The following is a 19,167-nucleotide window of genomic DNA, read 5'->3' on the forward strand; positions in this document are numbered from 1 at the left end:
TTTTAAAATTTCGAGATCCAGGGGTGAAAACGCGTGCTATCGATAGAGGAAGCATTCAAATTATTGACAGCAGGGAGAGTAAAGATGAGCTATGTTCCCTTAACTGGAACTGAACGCTGAGCAAAGGGAAAGAAGGCCTGGATGGTGTGGATGGGAAGCAGCAAATCACAGAGGAAATCGAAATAAATCAACCTTAACTGCTGCGAAGCCCCACGTTTCCTGTGACGCTTGAGAAGGATATGTCCCTGAATGGTGGTGCTCGGAGGTGGCGGTGAGGAAGACGGGGCGGCAACCCTGTCGGCCAAACCAAAACCAAGTGGTCGAGGAGAACCTCCATAGTGGTGGCACCAGGAGACGCTATACTGACTTTGGCTTGCCGGCCGCGATGCAGTAGGCGAATGCTGCAAAGGCCTAATCAGGGCCATCAGACCCGAGTCTGCACGGGGACTCATCTGAAGTGGCACCATGGGAACCGGGATAGCCCCTGGACTCTCATACTTCGGGTGAACTCCCGTTGTATGTGAGTACAGCTCGGTTGTTTGCGGTTGGCCCCCTAGTGGGAGATTCATGGGGGTTGTGGTTGTGCGCAAGCGAGAAGAGACCTTCGGGCCTCGGCGTGGTATTGCGTTTCAACACGAGTGCCGTACTCCTTAGTTCGGTAGAGATTTAGGTAGGTCTTGCATCCACCAGTATGAATGCTAAGCCATGCACTTGGTATAAGACTGGTACCGTTGTTGCTTGTCTCAGCGGGGCTTTGATTGTGGTCACAAAATCAATCCGTGTCCTAAGAAGACCGTGAAATTAAGCCTTCCAGACAGGTGCTCACGTAAAATCCTCGAGGACTTAACTGTCCCTGAATGGTACAGCGATAAAATGTGTCAGAAAAATTACCCAATGGGGTACGAAAACATGTAGTGCTACTATGCCCAGAAGGCGACTACTACTCGGTATGATATTCAAAATTGCAATGTTGCTTAACCAGATGTGTAGAGGTAAATCGAGTAGAAACGAAGTAGAGCAAATATAATATATAGGTAATTGCGAGGTAACCTAAAGGAGGCCATCCGAAGAAGCGAAAGAACTTGCTTCAATAGTTGTGTGAAGGGTACGGTTTTTAGAATGATCATGTAAAGACTCCAAGGGCGAATTTACCGCTTTCTCAATCTCATTCATTGATTCTATTCCACAAATCAACATCATTGGATCCAAAACCCGTTCTCATCACCAAAAGGAAATCATCTAACATCCTCGATTTGAAATCATAACGAAGAGTAAACTGTGACTCCGACTATTACGATGTCAAAGGCGCTGACAAGTGCCGAATTCGAAAATTTGAGGTTGAGAAACAGAAAGAGTACAAAGAAAAACGATTAGGTCCTACACTCCAGTATTTCATGTGGAAGCCACAGAGACGACACCTGGCATGACCCTAAAATGCGCAAGCAAAACATAGCTGGATAGCTGAGTGGTTAGAGCGCAAGGCTATCGTACGGAAGGTCACGGTTCAAATCTCACTGGTGGCAGTGGAATTTGTATCGTGATTTGACGTCGGATACCAGTCGACTCAGCTGTGAATGAGTACCTGAGTCAAATCAGGGTAAAAATCTCGGGCGAGCGCAATGCTGACCACATTGCCTCCTAGTGTACCGTTACGGTCTTGAATGAAGTGCTCTAACACACTTCAAGGCCCTGATCCAATATGGATTGTTGCGCCAACGATTATTATTATTATTATTAAAACAACAGCAGATGAAGTGGTCCATATGCAACCACTTCATCTGCTGTTGTTTTAGCGCCGGAGAAACGATTAGTTTGGCGTTGAATTCCAGAGAGCGGTTGATAAGAAGAGCGAGGTATGCAGACAACATATAGAGTAAAACACAAGCACAAAGAGAGAGAATTATGAAAATCTCCGACGAGCAGCTAATAAGATATTAAGGAAAACAAATTAAAGCTTTTTAACCAGGAATTAAAGAAAATTAACTATAACGATCAGACGTTTAAGGAATATTAAGGAAGTTGTCGCACTGGAAGATCGACAACTGACCAGCTATTTACGGTCATACAGGTTCTAGAAAAATACTGGGAATTAACGTCCACGTTGACTTCAGACATATGACAATATTTACCGAAATGTACTGTACAAATTAATGCCTCACTTGGAAATTCAAGCAAAACTGGTAAACCTTACTAGAATGGCAATGTCCTACAAAACATCGCAGAATCAATAAGAGCCTGACAGATGCGTTTGAAAGAAACATCGTGCTAAAGCAAGAAGATGGGCTGGCACTTCTACTATACAATTTCTCCTCGGCCATGGCAAGCTTCGAGTATAATAACACCTACACTTTACAAGCGATATGAAACATGGACCCTAACATAAACTTCCGAAAAATTGTCCTAAGGAGAATAACCAGAAGATCATGACTCGAAGTGAGGTGTAGAGCTTGGAAAACAACTAGGCAAAAAAGTTGAAAAGTCGACCGAGCTTAATAAAACTCCATTTAATTTCTTTCTTCTCTAGAATTGCTTTGACGACATTAGCCTATTTCTCACTATTATGAACGAAACGAACGAACGAAATGAACTGTTATGAAGAAGTAATGAGAATCTTCCTTTTCCTGATAGCTTCAAACCTCTACCTTTACCAACCAATTCTAGAAGAAAATTCTGTCAGAAAATAGCACTATCCCAGACTGTTAGTTCACCAATCGATCGAACAATGACCAATTCCGAAAACTATCGCCTTCTTTGGGACTAATTACAAGGCGCCTACACTAGCCTGTTTCCTTAGTTCAAAGAAAGCTTACTATGACCTCATTCATACGCAAAAAGCATACTTTTCTGTCTCTCGCACCTCGGAAAGCCCAACCTAAGTTTTCTGGGTCTGTAGAAATCACAAGAAAAAATTCAGAAACAACTGACCTCTCCGCATAACTAGCCCAAAGGAATCGCATGAGTTCATTTTCGACAAATTTGAACAGGACTGCAGTGGGGTTATCAAAGTCTGGGGTAAAAATAATGTAGAGATTAAGACTGAGATGGGCGTGGAATGTTCCCTCCCCTTGGGGAAATGCCCGCAAATCATCATTTCATATAGTAGTCTGTTCGAAAAGGATGGTAAAGTAGTCACCCTTTCCAAACAGATCGCCAATCCTATTCAAAATACGTTCCCCCTCTAATCAGCACATTTCATTCATTTCGCATCTCCCCACCCCAAACCTCTGCCTCAACCTTCAACCAGCCAATCTCCGCGATCCCAGCACAACCTAAAATCACCTTGAGAACAACGTTTTATAATCTCTTTTATGATATCCTAGCACGACACTTCAGCTACAGGACCAAGTATTATTAGTGCAAGTTCTTTAGTTTTAACATTAGATTAAGGTAGCTGCTAAGGTTTCTGTTAAGTATTTTTTAAATTCTGAACTCTTTAGTCATTATTAAAATAATGCTGCATAAAAATAAAACCGAAAATGAAAATAATAAATAAGATTGAGCATAAAAATATTAACCAATTATAATTCAAAATTTTAGGGTCAAAATCAGTTTTTAAAAGTATGAATAATATTTGATTAGTAAATACATGGTTTCCACTTGTGAAAACAGAAATGGAAAATAACAATTAAAAATGAAAATATCACAAAATTATTTCTTTTATAAAAATAAGGGACAGAAAGTTACAAGTTTTAGATCTGTTCATGTCAAAACCCAATCAATGTTTTATGGTGCAGAAGGAGAGTCCACTCGCGAAATTGCCAGTTTGCATCATTCAAACTTCGGTGGAATGCCTAGCACTCGAGGCACCAAGGCAAGTTAACTTAGTCGATTCTCCCGAAAAGAAGGGACGTACTGCAGACTGCTCACTTTTCACTGTACAAGAACTGGAAAATGCAATCTTATACAAAAAGGACGAAAAGCATCAAAAAGCTCTTTCTGTGGAAACCAAAGTAGTCGTGGAGAATTTTCGAAGTAAAAAAATTCTCAAAATTCAAAATAAACATTGGATTTTTGTATAGATAGATCTAATACTTATGGTTTCAAAAAAAGTTAAGGACAAAAATTAAAAATAAAATAAAAGTAAATATTTATAGCTCGATTGATAGCGATAAGGGATAAAATCAAATATGGTATAAAAATAAGGCGAAAATAGCATAATTTTTGCTAACGGCATTCAAATTATGGTCTGATATATTTAGTAGTGTTATCAAATTATCCAGGATATAATAATTTAACACACGAAAAACGTTCTCAATTATTTTTTCTTTCTCTTTTCTATTCAAAAAGATAATGGCGATTCTCGACGCCTAACCAGGATGGTCTGAAGGCAACATTTAAAGGCCTACATCACAGCGAAGATGCGTTTCAATGTAAAGTGTATGCAACCATTCGAAAATGTATTACTACATCTCCAATTGTTGCAACACCGTTAGTCAATCATTTGTTGGAGGCTTCGATGTCAATGCCTGGCAACAACAAATTCTTTATATGACCTCCGTGAATGCGTTCCTCGTTCCACATGTCCATCTTCTGTTGGACGGGAGTAACATTCAACATGGATTCCAAGGAGATAATTTATTATCTGCCATGACTGTAGCCTGATGTAGTTGACTAGGGGATTGTTTCTCAAAGAAAAACTCACGAGGAGAATGCACTTGATTGCAGTGCAATGTTTTTAAATCAAATATCCTCCTTCCTCCCTGATGACGTGGTATAGTGTTCCTTAATTTTTCAACAGATCTATTATGTATGTGCACGGGAATGGCGAAAGGGCTGATGACTTTATTTTCCCCTATTATATATTATTATATTTATTTTCATATTTATTTTCGTATTTATTTTCATATTTATTTTCATATTTATTTTCACATTTATTTTCACATTTATTTTCGTATTTATTTTCATATTTATTTTCATATTTATTTTCATCTTTATTTTCATCTTGATTTTCACATTTATTTTCATATTTATTTTCAAGTTTCACATTTATTTTCATATTTATTTTCGTATTTATTTTCGTATTTATTTTCATATTTATTCTCAAGTTTCATATTTATTTTCACATTGATTTTCATATTTATTTTCGTATTTATTTTCATATTTATTTTCATCTTGATTTTCACATTTATTTTCATATTTATTTTCGTATTTATTTTCATATTTATTTTCATATTTATTTTCAAGTTTCATATTTATTTTCACATTTATTTTCATATTTATTTTCGTATTTATTTTCGTATTTATTTTCATATTTATTTTCGTATTTATTTTCATCTTTATTTTCATCTTGATTTATTTTCATATTTATTTTCGTATTTATTTTCATATTTATTTTCATATTTATTTTCATATTTATTTTCAAGTTTCACATTTATTTTCACATTTATTTTCATATTTATTTTCGTAGTTATTTTCATATTTATTTTCATATTTATTTTCACATTTATTTTCATATTTATTTTCGTATTTATTTTCATCTTTATTTTCATCTTGATTTTCATATTTATTTTCATATTTATTTTCAAGTTTCATATTTATTTTCATATTTATTTTCGTATTTATTTTCATATTTATTTTCACATTTATTTTCATATTTATTTTCGTATTTATTTTCATCTTGATTTTCATATTTATTTTCTTATTTATTTTCATATTTATTTTCACATTTATTTTCATATTTATTTTCATCTTTATTTTCACATTTATTTACAGCCGAATTAGTTAAATATGGAGGCGACCAGTTACACCAAGTGGTTCATTAACTTGTGCTCAAGGTGTGGGATAACGAATCAATGCCTGACGATTGGTAACGAGGCATTAACTGTCTCATACATAAAAAGGGAGATATCACAGAGTGCAGCAATTATAGAGGTATCACGTTGCTGAGTACCATCTATAAGATATTCACCACTATCTTACTAGGCCTGATACCCCCTTACGCCCAGAACATCATTGGCCCATACCAAAGAGGTTTCACTCCAGGCAAATCAACAACAGCACCATCTCTCCAACGACTTTAAAGCTGCTTATAAGAGTATAGCCAGGGTAAAACTGTACACGGCCATGGAAGAATTCGGTATCCCGACGAAATTGATAAGGCTGGCTAGGCTGACCCTGACCAATGTCCGATGCCAGATAAAAAGCGCAGGGTCACTCTCAAGACCATTCGACATCAATAACGGTCTACGACAAGGGGATGCCCTATCATGCGTCCTCTTTAACCTGGCCCTGGAGAAAGTGATCCGTGATGCAGAGGTAAATGCAAGAGGTACGATCCTTTTTAAGTTTACCATGGGAAGAACGACGAACAAACTGCTTTTATCCAGATCGAGCAGGCGACTATAAGGGTGAGATCTTGGGCTGCACATCAATGAAGGTAAGACAAAGTATAAGGTGGACACGTCAGCACCAAAAACCAGCCAATCAACAACATCAAACCACACTGGTCAAACGGGAAGAATACAGATAGGAGACGCCAACTTTGAGACCGTTGATAATTTCTCCTACCTAGGGTCGAACATCACAACCGATAAGAGCTACGATGATGAAATCCGCGCACGGTTGTTGTCAGAAAACAGAGCCTATTTCAGCTTACAAAAACTGTTCCGCTCGAAACGTCTCACCATAGGGTCAAAGCTCTTACTGTACAAGACAATGATCTTGCTAGTACTCATGTATTCCTTGGAAACTGGTGTTCTTAGCAAGAAACATTTCGAACTCTTGGCCGCGTTCGAGAGAAGAATCCTACGAAGAATTTTTAGCCCCTTACATGAGGATGGACGATTCCGTAGCCTACATAACGACGAAATCTATGAGCGATACAATGGTTGTGGATAAAATCCGGCTCAATAGGTTACGGTGGGCGGGTCACCTAACCCGTATGGATGAGGATAATCCCACCCGGAAAGTCTATAAGAGCAATATCTATGGTAGAAAAAGAAGACGAGGCAGACCATGCCTAAGATGGAGCAATGCCTTAGACCAGGACGCCAGACAGCTTTTAAGGAAATCGAATTGGTGGACCTCAGCGAAAAAAACGGGATATCTGGAATTCCTTATTAAGGCAGGCCTAGACCGGATACTGGTTGTTGCGCCGTTGACGATGATGATGAGTGCTGTATGACTCTAAGTTTGGAACCACGCCCGTTTTGTCATCAAAATGAAAATATCCTGGTGAAAGTACTAATTGAGGCCTTTAATTTGATACCTCGCACGGGTGCATTAGGCGAAAGAATTTTTTCCGTCCCCATTTGCATGTATGCGGAGCCCACCTTTGAACTCCATGTAACTTTATTTTATAGTTTTCATATGTCCAAATCTTAAACAAGTCAGAACACCGGAAGCTGGACGTTTCGAGTATAAAGATTTTGTGTTCATCTTGTGTGGGAAATTTTCTATGAATTTTTGTCCAATCATACACAGCTAAAAATTCAAAATATTCCTTGATATGTCCCCAAATTCCAACTTGACTGTACATATGAGTTCACTTTATGTGATGATGACGTCATACACGTCTTAGAATGAAATAGATTCACATGAAGTGACCTTCAATAACCTTGTTAACAATAACTGGATTGCCTTCAAACTTTTCATAATTATGATACCAAATGTTGTATTTCTAGAATAAACTTGAGGAGGATTTTGGTAAACTTCTAAAGTATAATAATATGTTATTGTTAAGTTTATTTGAACATATATCGTAATGGGATATATTTTGAGGCGCAGATTTTTTATAGATGCATCACTAGGATTTTTTCCAGATCTTTCGGCTGGATAGGTCATGATATCAAAGCCTGTTTCACTTGCTGAGGCACACATTTGGAGCCCTCAGTCCTCCGTGTTTCACTCACTGTCAGAAATAGGATCATTTTCGAAAAGTACTACAACTTGAACCCTTCCATTTGTGAACCCACATGTATATATTGTGCGAAAAATAAAATGTTGCCCGGTCCTTCCGCATATAAGGGGAGGCCCCTTAAACCCAACACGAAATGATGCAATGCATTGCATGTGAGCGATTCACAGACCACATATTCTCACCAAATTTCGTAACGATACCTTCGAATAGACGGACGAACAGATGGGTAGACAGATAGATGGACGGACGGACAGATGGACAGACAAACAGATGGAAATACGGATAGATGAACAGACGGCTACATGGAGAGGCAGGCATTGTATCGATTTTAATAAGGTTTTGCTTCATAGGACCCCTTAAAAATGATAGGGTATGATTCACCATAGCAAAATATGTAACGCGTAACTTGGTTAAGGGTACCTTTAACTAGCTCAGTGTAGAGCTTATTAATTTTTATCCTAAGCTACCGAATCATTTGATGATTTAAAATTTTTCCATTTGACCTAAATACCGACTAAAAATTATAGTTAAAAGTGTAGCCCAGATTAACAACAAATATTACACTCGGTAGTCCTATCTTCTTCTTTTTCTTTAGCCTTGGTGGAACTCCATATCGAGCGTGGATATCCTCATTTCGGATATGATCAAGGCGTAGTCCAACACAACATCTATGTCTCCATTACTGGGAGACAGTGATCATTTTCTTTTATAGTCGGGCAACAAATTTTAGATTTGGGACATTGATACGTCGGTCGAAAAGAACACCAGTTGTGCAACCCTACTTCATCCAGGTTACACTAATGCCGGAAGCAATTTCACAACGTAGTTCTCCATTGGCTGATAGCATTGACCCGAGACATTTAAGTCATTCAATTACTGACAGTGCCTGTTTCATGGGGATCGATCGACATAAATTCACTTTTATTCAGATTCAATCTGAGGCCGTGTTGCATGAGGCGATCATTCCATTTTTGACCAAGTTGCTCGAGATCATGTTTGCTATTAAACGCCAGGAAAACATCATCTGCATGAAGCAGTGTATAACGTACTGTGCGTTGGATGTTCCGTGTAACAGTGTCCATAATAACAACAAAGAGACCGATGCTTCTCACGGTACCTCTTCATGAGTAACTACGCAGTGTGCATTGCGTCAGTAGTTCCGCAGTTCTTGACACACCCGGCTTGATTCACGGTCATTGGACCGATGCCGCAAATACGGTTGCCAAAAATGTGTTCACACATCTTTTCGGTATCGAATTGTAATCGTGTTGGAGATAATTTTAACAATCTTCTAAACTAGCTTAGTTTTCCATATTGGAACTGTGGTGCTTTCTTACCAGTTAGATGGTGCTTTACCTTTCTCGATAACCCGATTGAAGAATTCGCTGAGTCACAGTATTATGTTCCGACTTTGCGTTTCCCAGAGCTTATATGCGATGTGGTCAGCCCTGTTGCTTTCCTCGATTTCATTCGTCTTATCGCTTCGTCGATTTCAGCCGCGCTGACATGAAAGTCCTGGCAGTTTAACGTGAGTACCTGCCGTGTAGGCATAATCCCACGGTCCTCTTCGGACACGGATTGATTTTGGGACCACAACCAGAGCCCCGCCATGCAAGCACAGCGGTCCTGGTTTATACTGAGTGCAGCCTCAGCATTCATACCAGTGGATGCGAGGCATATCTAACACCTCTGCCGCAACTAAGGGGTACGGCACGCGAGTTGTACAGCGCAACTCCACGCTTGAGCTTCGAGGAGCTCTGCCCGCGATGTAGGCATAACCACAACCTCCATGAAATTCCCACTAGGAATTCTCCTGGAGCATATGCTCTCAGAGGGCCATCCCGGTTCCCATGGTACCAGATAACCTCCGGTGAGGCTTCGTGGTAGAACCACTTCAGACGAGTCACATGCAGACTCGGGTCTGATCGCCCTCATCGAGTACATAGGGACGGGACAAGCCGCGCTGACAAACCTGCTCGAAATATTCACGCCATGTATCCGCCACGGTTTGTGGGTACGTAAGAAAAATGGCGTTCTTGCCTAATGGCGTTAATACGCAACAGAGGCGTTCGATATTCTGTGTGCATTGGTGTCGGCTTTTGACAATCCGATACAGATCTCGCCATCAGTTGTAATGGATCGCTCGCTTTTTTGGTCGGTTGGTTATAAATTTGCCAGTTGGCCAGCGTTTTATATTCGAGCAACTTGTGGTAGACGCACTTCTTTTCACGAACCTTCATTTGAACATCGTCATTTCAAAGCCAGCTATCTCGGTAGATGAACTGCTTACCCGGCTTTGTGAAGGTTTCACAGGCAGCTTTGTGGGTCGTGTTTTTAACTGGGTTCCACGATTCTTCGATATTCGTCATGGTTTCTCTCGAAATTGTCACGCGGGAGTTCTATATGAAGACATTGAGTTTGTGGCCCCATTCAACTTCTTCGAGACAACTTAAGATTATCGCGAAAGTATGACTTCGATTTAAAGAAGAGTCCGAGAATCAGAATCATCCCCCCCCCCTCCGCCATTTGCACTTCGTCGATTTTGAGAAGACTTGCGACAGCGTGAACAGGGAAAATATCTGGTATTTGGCAATAGTTATTGTTAAAGCGGCATATGATGGCGTATAATGTTACATGCAGAAGTAAGGTAAAATCTCAGGGGTATTTGAAGTTCAAAGCAAAGTTCACGGAGGTTGCTTTCGATCACTGGTATTTTTGCTTTTCGTTATCGGCGATGTTCTTAATTCACTATGCCATCTTTCGCCAAACACACCCACTACACTGATGCTATCAGCTGGCTCTTTCACCGAGTCATGAATTTTGACCAAATGGCTCTGGATTTATAAGGGTAGCAAGCAGAGTTGGACTGAAGATCCGATTCAGCAAACCAATGTTCTTGGTCAAATTTCTTATCGCACTTGTCCTTTAGCATTAATAGGCAGAGCATCGATAACATTGATCATTTTGTATATCTAGGGTTGTTTCTGTTGACGGCGACAACTTAATGTTGCTCCACACATTTGCTTAAGTCTGAAAATGTAACTCGCTCAACACAAGCATGAAGTTCATGCTGTTTCAACTAATCTTCTTTCTGTGCTACTAAGTATATGGGAGTAGCATATAGAAAGCCAACGCTACTGTTTCATTAGTTTGTATTTGTATGGTATCAAGTGGATTTTTTGGGTGATTCTAGATAGCCGTGGACGTGCTGATCAGAGAGCGGAAATAGCACTATCCCAGGATGGCCAGCTATATATTGGTCTAGAATTACATAGTCTAGAATAGTGGAGGATGAGTGCGAGATTCTCGGAAAGTCGTGGAAGGAATTAAAACATATTGTTATGAAACGACATTGGTGTCGCGTAAGTGTGAATGACGCGTTACGTTGAACATACCATCGTATCATGCTGCCGCTCCAGAATCACCTCAAGATAAGGGTGATCACACTGAACACTCTACTCCCCGAACCCAGCGTCTTTTTTGCCAATAAAGACGAGTACAACATGCAGTCACGGGCTAGTCACCAGTACTTCCCTCTTTAAGCTGTATATCACCCACATAATTGGATACCGTTGAGAGAAAATTGCGGAGAAACCACAATATTCATTTAAACAGTACCAAGCCAAAGAAAAGCTCGACATCAGATTGGCATCGAAAAGCCTTATCAAAACTGAGTTAAATAAAACGAAGAGACTACAATCGTGGCAGGCAAGTAGGGACTCAGAACCGCACCTGCTATCTCCAAATAAGCCTCAATAGCCTTGCATTAATCAGTCGGTTTCTGAATCGGATTGTGTGAGATGAGCGAAGTGGGGAGCGACAATGTCCCATGGCACGTGGATGACCTAATACGCTCTGAAATGACGACTTGGCCAACCCTTCTCGGATTAAGTTCAAGGCCGCAAAAGTGGTGAGCCCGATTCAAATAAGCCAACCATGCTACCAAATGGGACAAGGCTTCTAGGAAAGCAAGAGAAAGAATCGCTAGCTCAAACACTATTCAATAGGCTCTTATTTACTAAAATGGCTCTAAATGCCCAAATATCTCGAGATGCAGATCAAAACCCAACTAATCGTCAAAGGACGCTTGAAAGGAGAGTTGTTGTGGGCAGAAACGCTATAACGATTTCATTGGCATGTTGTATTTTCTTTCCCCTGTCTTCGAATTCCTCTCTGTAGCTAGCCATAAGAAAATCTTAATTTATATTTTTAATTGTTATTAAGTTCGCGATTCATTATTTATTTCATTTTATTTTATTTTATTTTACTTTATATATTTTATTTCACATAATTTTACTTTATTTAATTTTCTGTTACTTCATTTTATCTTATTTATTAATTCATATCATTTATTTATTAATTCATTTATCTACTTAAAAATGAGAATAATTTAATATATTCTTTTTGTCTTAATTAATTTATTGGTATAATGCTGACGATTTTATTTTATTTAATTAGCGACTTTATTTCATTTAGCGAGTTCATTTAGCAAATTTTATTTCCGTATTTAATTCACCTACTTTGTTTAGTTATTCCATTTGTGAACTTATATGATAATGATCTTTTTATTTTACGTATTTAGTTTATTTGCTTGGTTTATTTCTGTACTTTACACAACCTATTTAACTATTTATATAATAATTACAATTTCGTTTAATATTAATTATAATTTATATAATTAGTGCAGGAAATTGCCAAAGTTTTTGCCCCAAATAAATTGAAAGCAGGTTAAAGTGATATAGGGATGAAAGAATGGTGATAATTGTAATAATGCAAAGCTAAAGACAAGAATAGATCGCACAGAAAATGACAAAGAAAAAACAATTTTTACAAGTTTTGATACATCCTGTTGCCAATTATAAACTATGCAGATTAATGGAAGGTTGGGGTTATAGTAAAATGAAAAAGGGGAAGTTATCAGAAATTCGTTTATAAAATCGAAATCATTGCATAATATTATAGTATTTGCAATACTTATTCAAAACTAAAAACGAAGAACGAAAGTATTTCAATTCCAAAATAACGCATATATAAACAATTTCAAAAGTCAAATTTAAAATCAAAATTAATGAATGAACAAATAAAAGTTATATTAAAAGCCACATCATATTATTCGTAGTTACTCTTTTATCATGATGACGATACATGACATGATAATGAAGATGAAGTATATCTTTGTTTTTATATTCTTCACAAAATATTCATAAAATTCTATTTTTATTTATTTTTTCGTTTTGTTACAAAAACAGGAAAAATGAAACATGGAGAAAAATGAATTGAATTTAAAACTATTAGCCCCTACCTTAAACAATTGGACTCCTATAACTGCAAACATAAATTGCAGAAGACATGTGACAAGAACAATATTTCCAATAGTTTTAACAGCAACTATTACACACTGCACTACATGCTATAAAACGGTAAAAATTTTGATATTCAAAAATAAAAATAAAAATTTCGTTTCTGGTATTTGCATATTTGTTTTTGTTTATTTATTTTTTGTTTATTTATGATTTTTATACTTTTTCTTATTTTTTTTTGTTTGTTATGTGAAAGAATTTGTGTAAAAATAAAAATATGGTTTATATAAGCAATTGAAAAAATATTATATTGAAAAGATGTAAAATAATCTTGTCCTATTTGTTAAAAGTTGTTATAATAAAAAAATAACACGAAAAAAAAATTCAATATCATTAAATTACCCATAAATAATTCTATTTTTATTCAGATGAAATGAAAAACCCTTTTCTGTCTATATTTTAACGAAGAACCCTTATGTGTTATTTTATAAACACATTTCCAAAACACCCTAAAGCACTCCGCATTTTCTCCATTTATAGAGGCGAATCCATTTTTCCGTTTTTTTTTAAAGTAATTCCATGTTTTCACGCTTCCTTGACTCAAATTCCTTCTGCTTTTAAGAATATAGCAAGTAATTCCGAAGAATTTATAAATTCTCCTACTTTCTCTTGTGATTTTGTATTTTTTTAACATCTCAGATATATCATAAAAGTAAAAAGTTATAAATAAATTTGGAAACTCCCCTACCGACTTTTCAGATACCATTTCATATTTTCAATTAATTGCAATAAACATTACTCTATATATTTCCATCTCACTGGTTATTAATTTAATTCATGGCTTATTCAAATAAATCCCCATTTAATAAATGTAAAATCTAATATAATTCTCAAAATTGGTTAAATATTTATACTTTTGGCCAACTAGCTTAAAAAGATCCAGCTCGAATTTTAATTTCATCAGAATATAGTATTAATTTGATATTTTAAAAATAAAGGTAGGGCACTTACCTTTAAACCTTTCGCTCGATTGATAGCCCTGAGAGGTCTTAAAACACGTAGTACCCGAAGGATCTTTACTACGGATATTGCGCCCGAACTAGAATGAAATGTGAGGACAGGAAGAAAAAATTGTAAGAAAAAACGTTTTTATGAATCTAAGACTAAATTCAAATTGGACGTGTATTGCGATTTTTATATTGTTTGATGAAGGAATCTTAAGAACTAAAACTAGTTACTATCGACTCTGCAGAATGTTTGTTAACCAAATTATTTAATTATACATGGTAGAAGAGATCAAATGGTTACCGCAGTTCGATGTTTGTATTCAAATAAAATATTTTAGCCTATAAAGGAAAATCGCCCAATGTACTCTGTAATCTGGCTTAAAAAAATAGGCATATGTGGTTCCCCCTTGGTGGAGTGTAGGGCGATTGTAGGGCGCCATATCGGCGCGCGATTGCTCGGGGTTATTCGAAATGCGGTTCAGCTCCAAGACTTCCCGCCCACATTCCACTTCTTTATCGTACTGAGTAAAGCGCCCTTGGAGCAACCCACTCGTCGCTTATCTTGCGAGAGTGGACTCCGACGAGTGGCGTAGTCAGCAATACAATTATCGCCCCTCCTTATTGCTCGACCTATCTACTGCCACTTCTACCTTGCGATCAGACCGCGTACGGGTGCCAGGCCTGTGCGCCGGCCAAGTTCTTCGTTTGTAATAGTACTAGATTAGGCCAGCGTACTCCGATGATACGACGCTGACAGGTGTTGAGGAAGGCTTAGAGTCTTGGACTGGCAGTGGCACACAGAAATAACACTAGCACAGAACAGTTTCAACTTAGCCTTGATGTTGAGATGGATTCCTAAATCCAGAGCTATTTGGCCTAGATCCATGACACGATGAAAAAGCAAACAGATATGTTTGAGGAAAGATATCATCGTTCATCGAGCTCATTCACGGCGAGCGGACAAGGCAGCAAAAATTCACACATCTTCCACCATTATGGTTACAATGGCTTCCCTACATATCACGTGTCCGAGCAAGGCGTTGTCAAAACCTACGTTTGCATTCAGATCACCCATCGCGATCACAATGTCACCTTTCTGAAGCCTGTCCTGAATTGTTCATAATTGTGTAAATTGCATCCTTCTCCACTCCACGGAAGTCTCTGTTGGTGCATAGCACTGTACAATGTTGATGCTTCTTAACTTCGACCGGAATCTTTCAGTCAGCCTGCTCCAATGGCACTCTTTCGATAATTTTCGAAGGCTTTGCCGACCCACGTATTCAGGCACCTTTTCGAAAATTCAGCAACATAACTAGCGAATCCAGTTTCTCTCAGTCCATTAAGCACGATATTCAGCACCAGACAAACACTACCGGCTCCGCTATATTTTCCAAGATGTGTCCTTTACCACCTCAGAAGCTGGCTGTTGCCAGGAAAGAGTTTTCTGAGCGCATGAAACAGGGTATTCCCAGAACTTCTAACAGCTGTTAGACATCTCCACTCCATATGATCCCCAAGCCGAACGGCGAATGAAGTTCTCGCAGAGACTACATGCGTCTAAATGCTCAGACATTTCCCGACCGATACCGTATTCCGCTCATCATTACTTAACGAACTGCCGTGTTTTCGAGACTATCTAGCCAGGGCGTGATATCAAATCCCTGGAGCTCCAGAAGATATTCCGAAAACGACTATTTGCAGACCTTCCGGATTCTTCGAAATCACTAGGATGACTTTCGACCTGTAAAATCGATCGATTTTACGACAATCGTCGAGGCACAGAAAGGAGACGCAGAAATTTAGAGCGTAAGGACAGATTCCAAATATGGATTCAAACAATTTTCTTCTTCTTCGGCTCAAACTTTCACCTATTCTGCGAGACCTCAGAAAGGGACCAAGGCTATTCACTCCGACCGTTTGTCGCAAGGAAGTATATTACGCTGCCCACAATTTCACGCACCCAGGTATCAGGACAATGAAGGAAAGTACTTCCGGCCCACCAAGAACGAGAACATTAATTCTTGGGCAAGATTGTGCATCACGTGTCGGGAAAGAAGTAGGCGTATTCCATCGGTCCACCAAACGCTTTAATACCATTCACCTTGACATTATTAGCCTTTTGCGAGGATCGCTCGGATTCAAGTATTGGCTCATTTTCAGACATACGAGGCATTGACAGGCATACGAGGTGCAGGAAGCAATACCCCTGACTGATATTTTTGCACAATCATATGCTGAGGGATTATGTCGAGAGAGGATCCCGCGCTGTGATGTACAAGTCATAATTATAATAAACCAGGGAATGCAGTTCGATTCTGCTCTTTTCTCAGAGTTAAGTAAGATCCTTGATTTCAAACGCCAGAGGAGAGCTGAATACTACCCGCAGTCTAATGGGATGTTGGAACGACACCGCACGCTGAAGGCCGCTTTTTTGGTTGATGACGATCAGTTCCACTTTATTTTCCAAACAGCCTACCGAGAGGAAATCGCGCAGGAATGGTGTATGGGGCGAACCTAAGACTGCCCGCCGACCCTGTGCGCGAAACGAGGTCGAGTTTAAGCAACACAGATGTGCTGAGTCTGCTTAGGAATGCGGTTTCGAAACTGCGACACACAACTACCACGGTCAACGCCCCCAGAGAGACGAGAGCAGGCCCTCATCAGAGTAGATACTGCTCGGGGCCGCTGCAGGCACCATACGAGGTCCCCTTCAAAGTCCTCAGGCGAAGCACCCACACATTCAACCTCGACGTCGTGGGTGGACACATCTCCCTATCAAAACTCAAGCCGTTCACAGGCAACAGATCACACTGGCAACACAACACGTCTGTTTTGCCAAGTACAGTAACGCTGATGAAAGTGCGAGAGGTACCATCCTCTTCAAGTCCATTCAACTACTGGCCTATGCTGACGATATTGACATTATGGGAGGAACAACTTGAAAGATACAATCTACCTCACGCGGCGTGAGATCTTAGGCTGCAATTAATGAAGGCAAGACCAAGTGGCACCTTCGGCAATAAAAAACCAACGCTTTCGAAATGAGAACTTTGAAGCTAGGCTAGGGTCGCGCATGGCATCCAACAGAGCCTATTTCAGTTTATAAAAACTATTCCGCTCAGAACGTTTCACCATGGGGTCAAAACTTTTACTCTGCAAGACACTGATGTTGCCAGTAATTATATATTTCTCGGAGACTTAAGTTCTTAGTAGAAACAATTTCGAACTCTTAGCCTCATTCGAAAGAGCAATCCTCCGAAGAACTTTTGCCCCCCTACAAATGGATAAACAGGACAGGAGCGGACGGATCCTACAAGCCTTATAACGATGAAATCTATAAGGGATGTCACGATTGTCTAATTGTCGATTCCGACTCAATAGGCCGCGGTGGGGGCATCACTTAATTCGTATCGGGGAGGATGTTGCAGCCAGAAAAGTCTATAAGGGAAATTTCTACAGCAAAAAAGAAGACGAGCCAGAACCTGCCTGAAGTGGAGTCATAGCGTAGGACAGTGTGCTAAAGGTTTTTAGAGATATTGAATTGGGGAACCTTAACGCGTAACCGATATGTCTTAAGTTCTACACTAAGGTAGGCCTAGACCTGATACCGCTTGTTGCGTTATTGGAGGCGTTTTCAAATGTGAATTTAGCGTTATCTTTAGGTTGGAGGTGCTCGTTACGATGCTCATGTAACACACTCTTTATGAGGAATACGATTAGAACCAACCTTATTCCCGAGAACAGAATTGCTTACTTTCCAAATATAGGAAGGCAGTATTATTAACTTTTATTATTTCATAACGAGCCATAATCTTATTTTTTTCCGAATTTTCAGATAGGTAGTCTTTGAAATTTACTCTTGTCCCTCCCCTCTCGAAACAACGCCTTTTTTTAATATCCTACAGTTAGCGGAGCAGGAGGAAGAACTCCGCCATGCTATTAACATAGTATGCTGGTCCCAAGCCCAGGTAAAGGAGGAGGGTTTGAGGCAACGTACTCTGTACTATGTACTGGCCCCGGTCCTGTCGAGAAATGGGCAAGGGTTCTTGACGCATGGACGGCGTCAGGACGTAAGCAAGTTAGTCCGCACACAACGAACAAAACAAATACGTGTCTGCACGCTAAATGTTGGTACCCTAACTGGAAAGACCGAGGAACTCGCAAGAGCCCTTCGGAAAAGGTGCATTGACATCTGCGCTCTGCAAGAAACCCGATGGTCTGGTGCCAAAAGCTGCAACATTGAACGCGAACGCGGTAAAAATGGCTACAAACTTCTCTATTTTGGTAACCCACACACTCAATATGGTGTTGGCATTGCCATCTCAGAGGGTTTCCCTGATGCCATTAAAGAAGTCGAACGATTTGATGATCGGCTGATGAAGCTCATCATTATATCAGCTGATCGCACTATTCACTTCTTCACCGCGTACGCACCACAGATCTGATGCCGAGAAAGATGCCTTCTGGCAACTTCTCGATGAAAAGACTTGTCACGTGCCTGCTGACGATTACATAATCATTGCCGGCGATCTTAATGGTCATGTGGGTGAAAAGGCAGACGGTAACAGGTGCCACGGGGGAAAGGGGTTCGGAGCGCGCAATGAAAGTGGCGAGCGTATAATCGATTTTGCGGACACCCATGACCTTGTACTTATGAATACATGGTTCATCAAACGATTGTCTCACCTTCCCACATTTTATAGTGGGAACAATAAAACGCAAATCGACTAAATTCTCATAAGACGCCAACATTTTACCACTGTCACTGATTGCAAAGTCGTTCCCTATGAGACCATCGCACCTCAACACCGGCCGTTGATTGCCGTCCTGCGAATTAAGTCACCGATAAAACAGCGTGAGGAACGCACTGGCCCGCCGCGCATTAAATGGTGGCGATTTGGTGAGAAGAAAGAAGAAACGGTCTCACTCATACGGTTGCCAACCATTACGAATGGGGAAGAATGATGGAACCAAATGAAAGACACGATCCACAAAGCGGCCT

At 39.5% G+C, this 19,167-nt stretch overlaps 1 protein-coding gene across 9 annotated transcripts in view; it reads right to left on the reverse strand.

Moving 5' to 3' along the window:
* The window catches only part of LOC119660711 (muscle calcium channel subunit alpha-1), a 458,885-nt gene that overhangs the window by 229,132 nt on the left and 210,586 nt on the right, over nucleotides 1-19,167 (reverse strand). For 6 of the 9 annotated variants that reach the window (XR_005250469.1, XM_038069349.1, XM_038069350.1 and 3 more), the window contains exon 18: nucleotides 14,170-14,257. Coding sequence is in view for 8 of the 9 variants with exons in the window: in XM_038069349.1 (XP_037925277.1) it covers nucleotides 14,170-14,257 (88 nt within the window). In the remaining variant the exon portion in view is untranslated. Of the gene's footprint in view, nucleotides 1-13,160; nucleotides 13,269-14,169; nucleotides 14,258-19,167 lie in introns of all 9 variants that reach the window. The other 3 variants (XM_038069351.1, XM_038069354.1, XM_038069348.1) reach the window with 1 other exon arrangement.

The sequence above is a fragment of the Hermetia illucens genome, chromosome 7 (genome assembly GCF_905115235.1).
Source record: "Hermetia illucens chromosome 7, iHerIll2.2.curated.20191125, whole genome shotgun sequence".
NCBI lineage: Eukaryota > Metazoa > Arthropoda > Insecta > Diptera > Stratiomyidae > Hermetia > Hermetia illucens.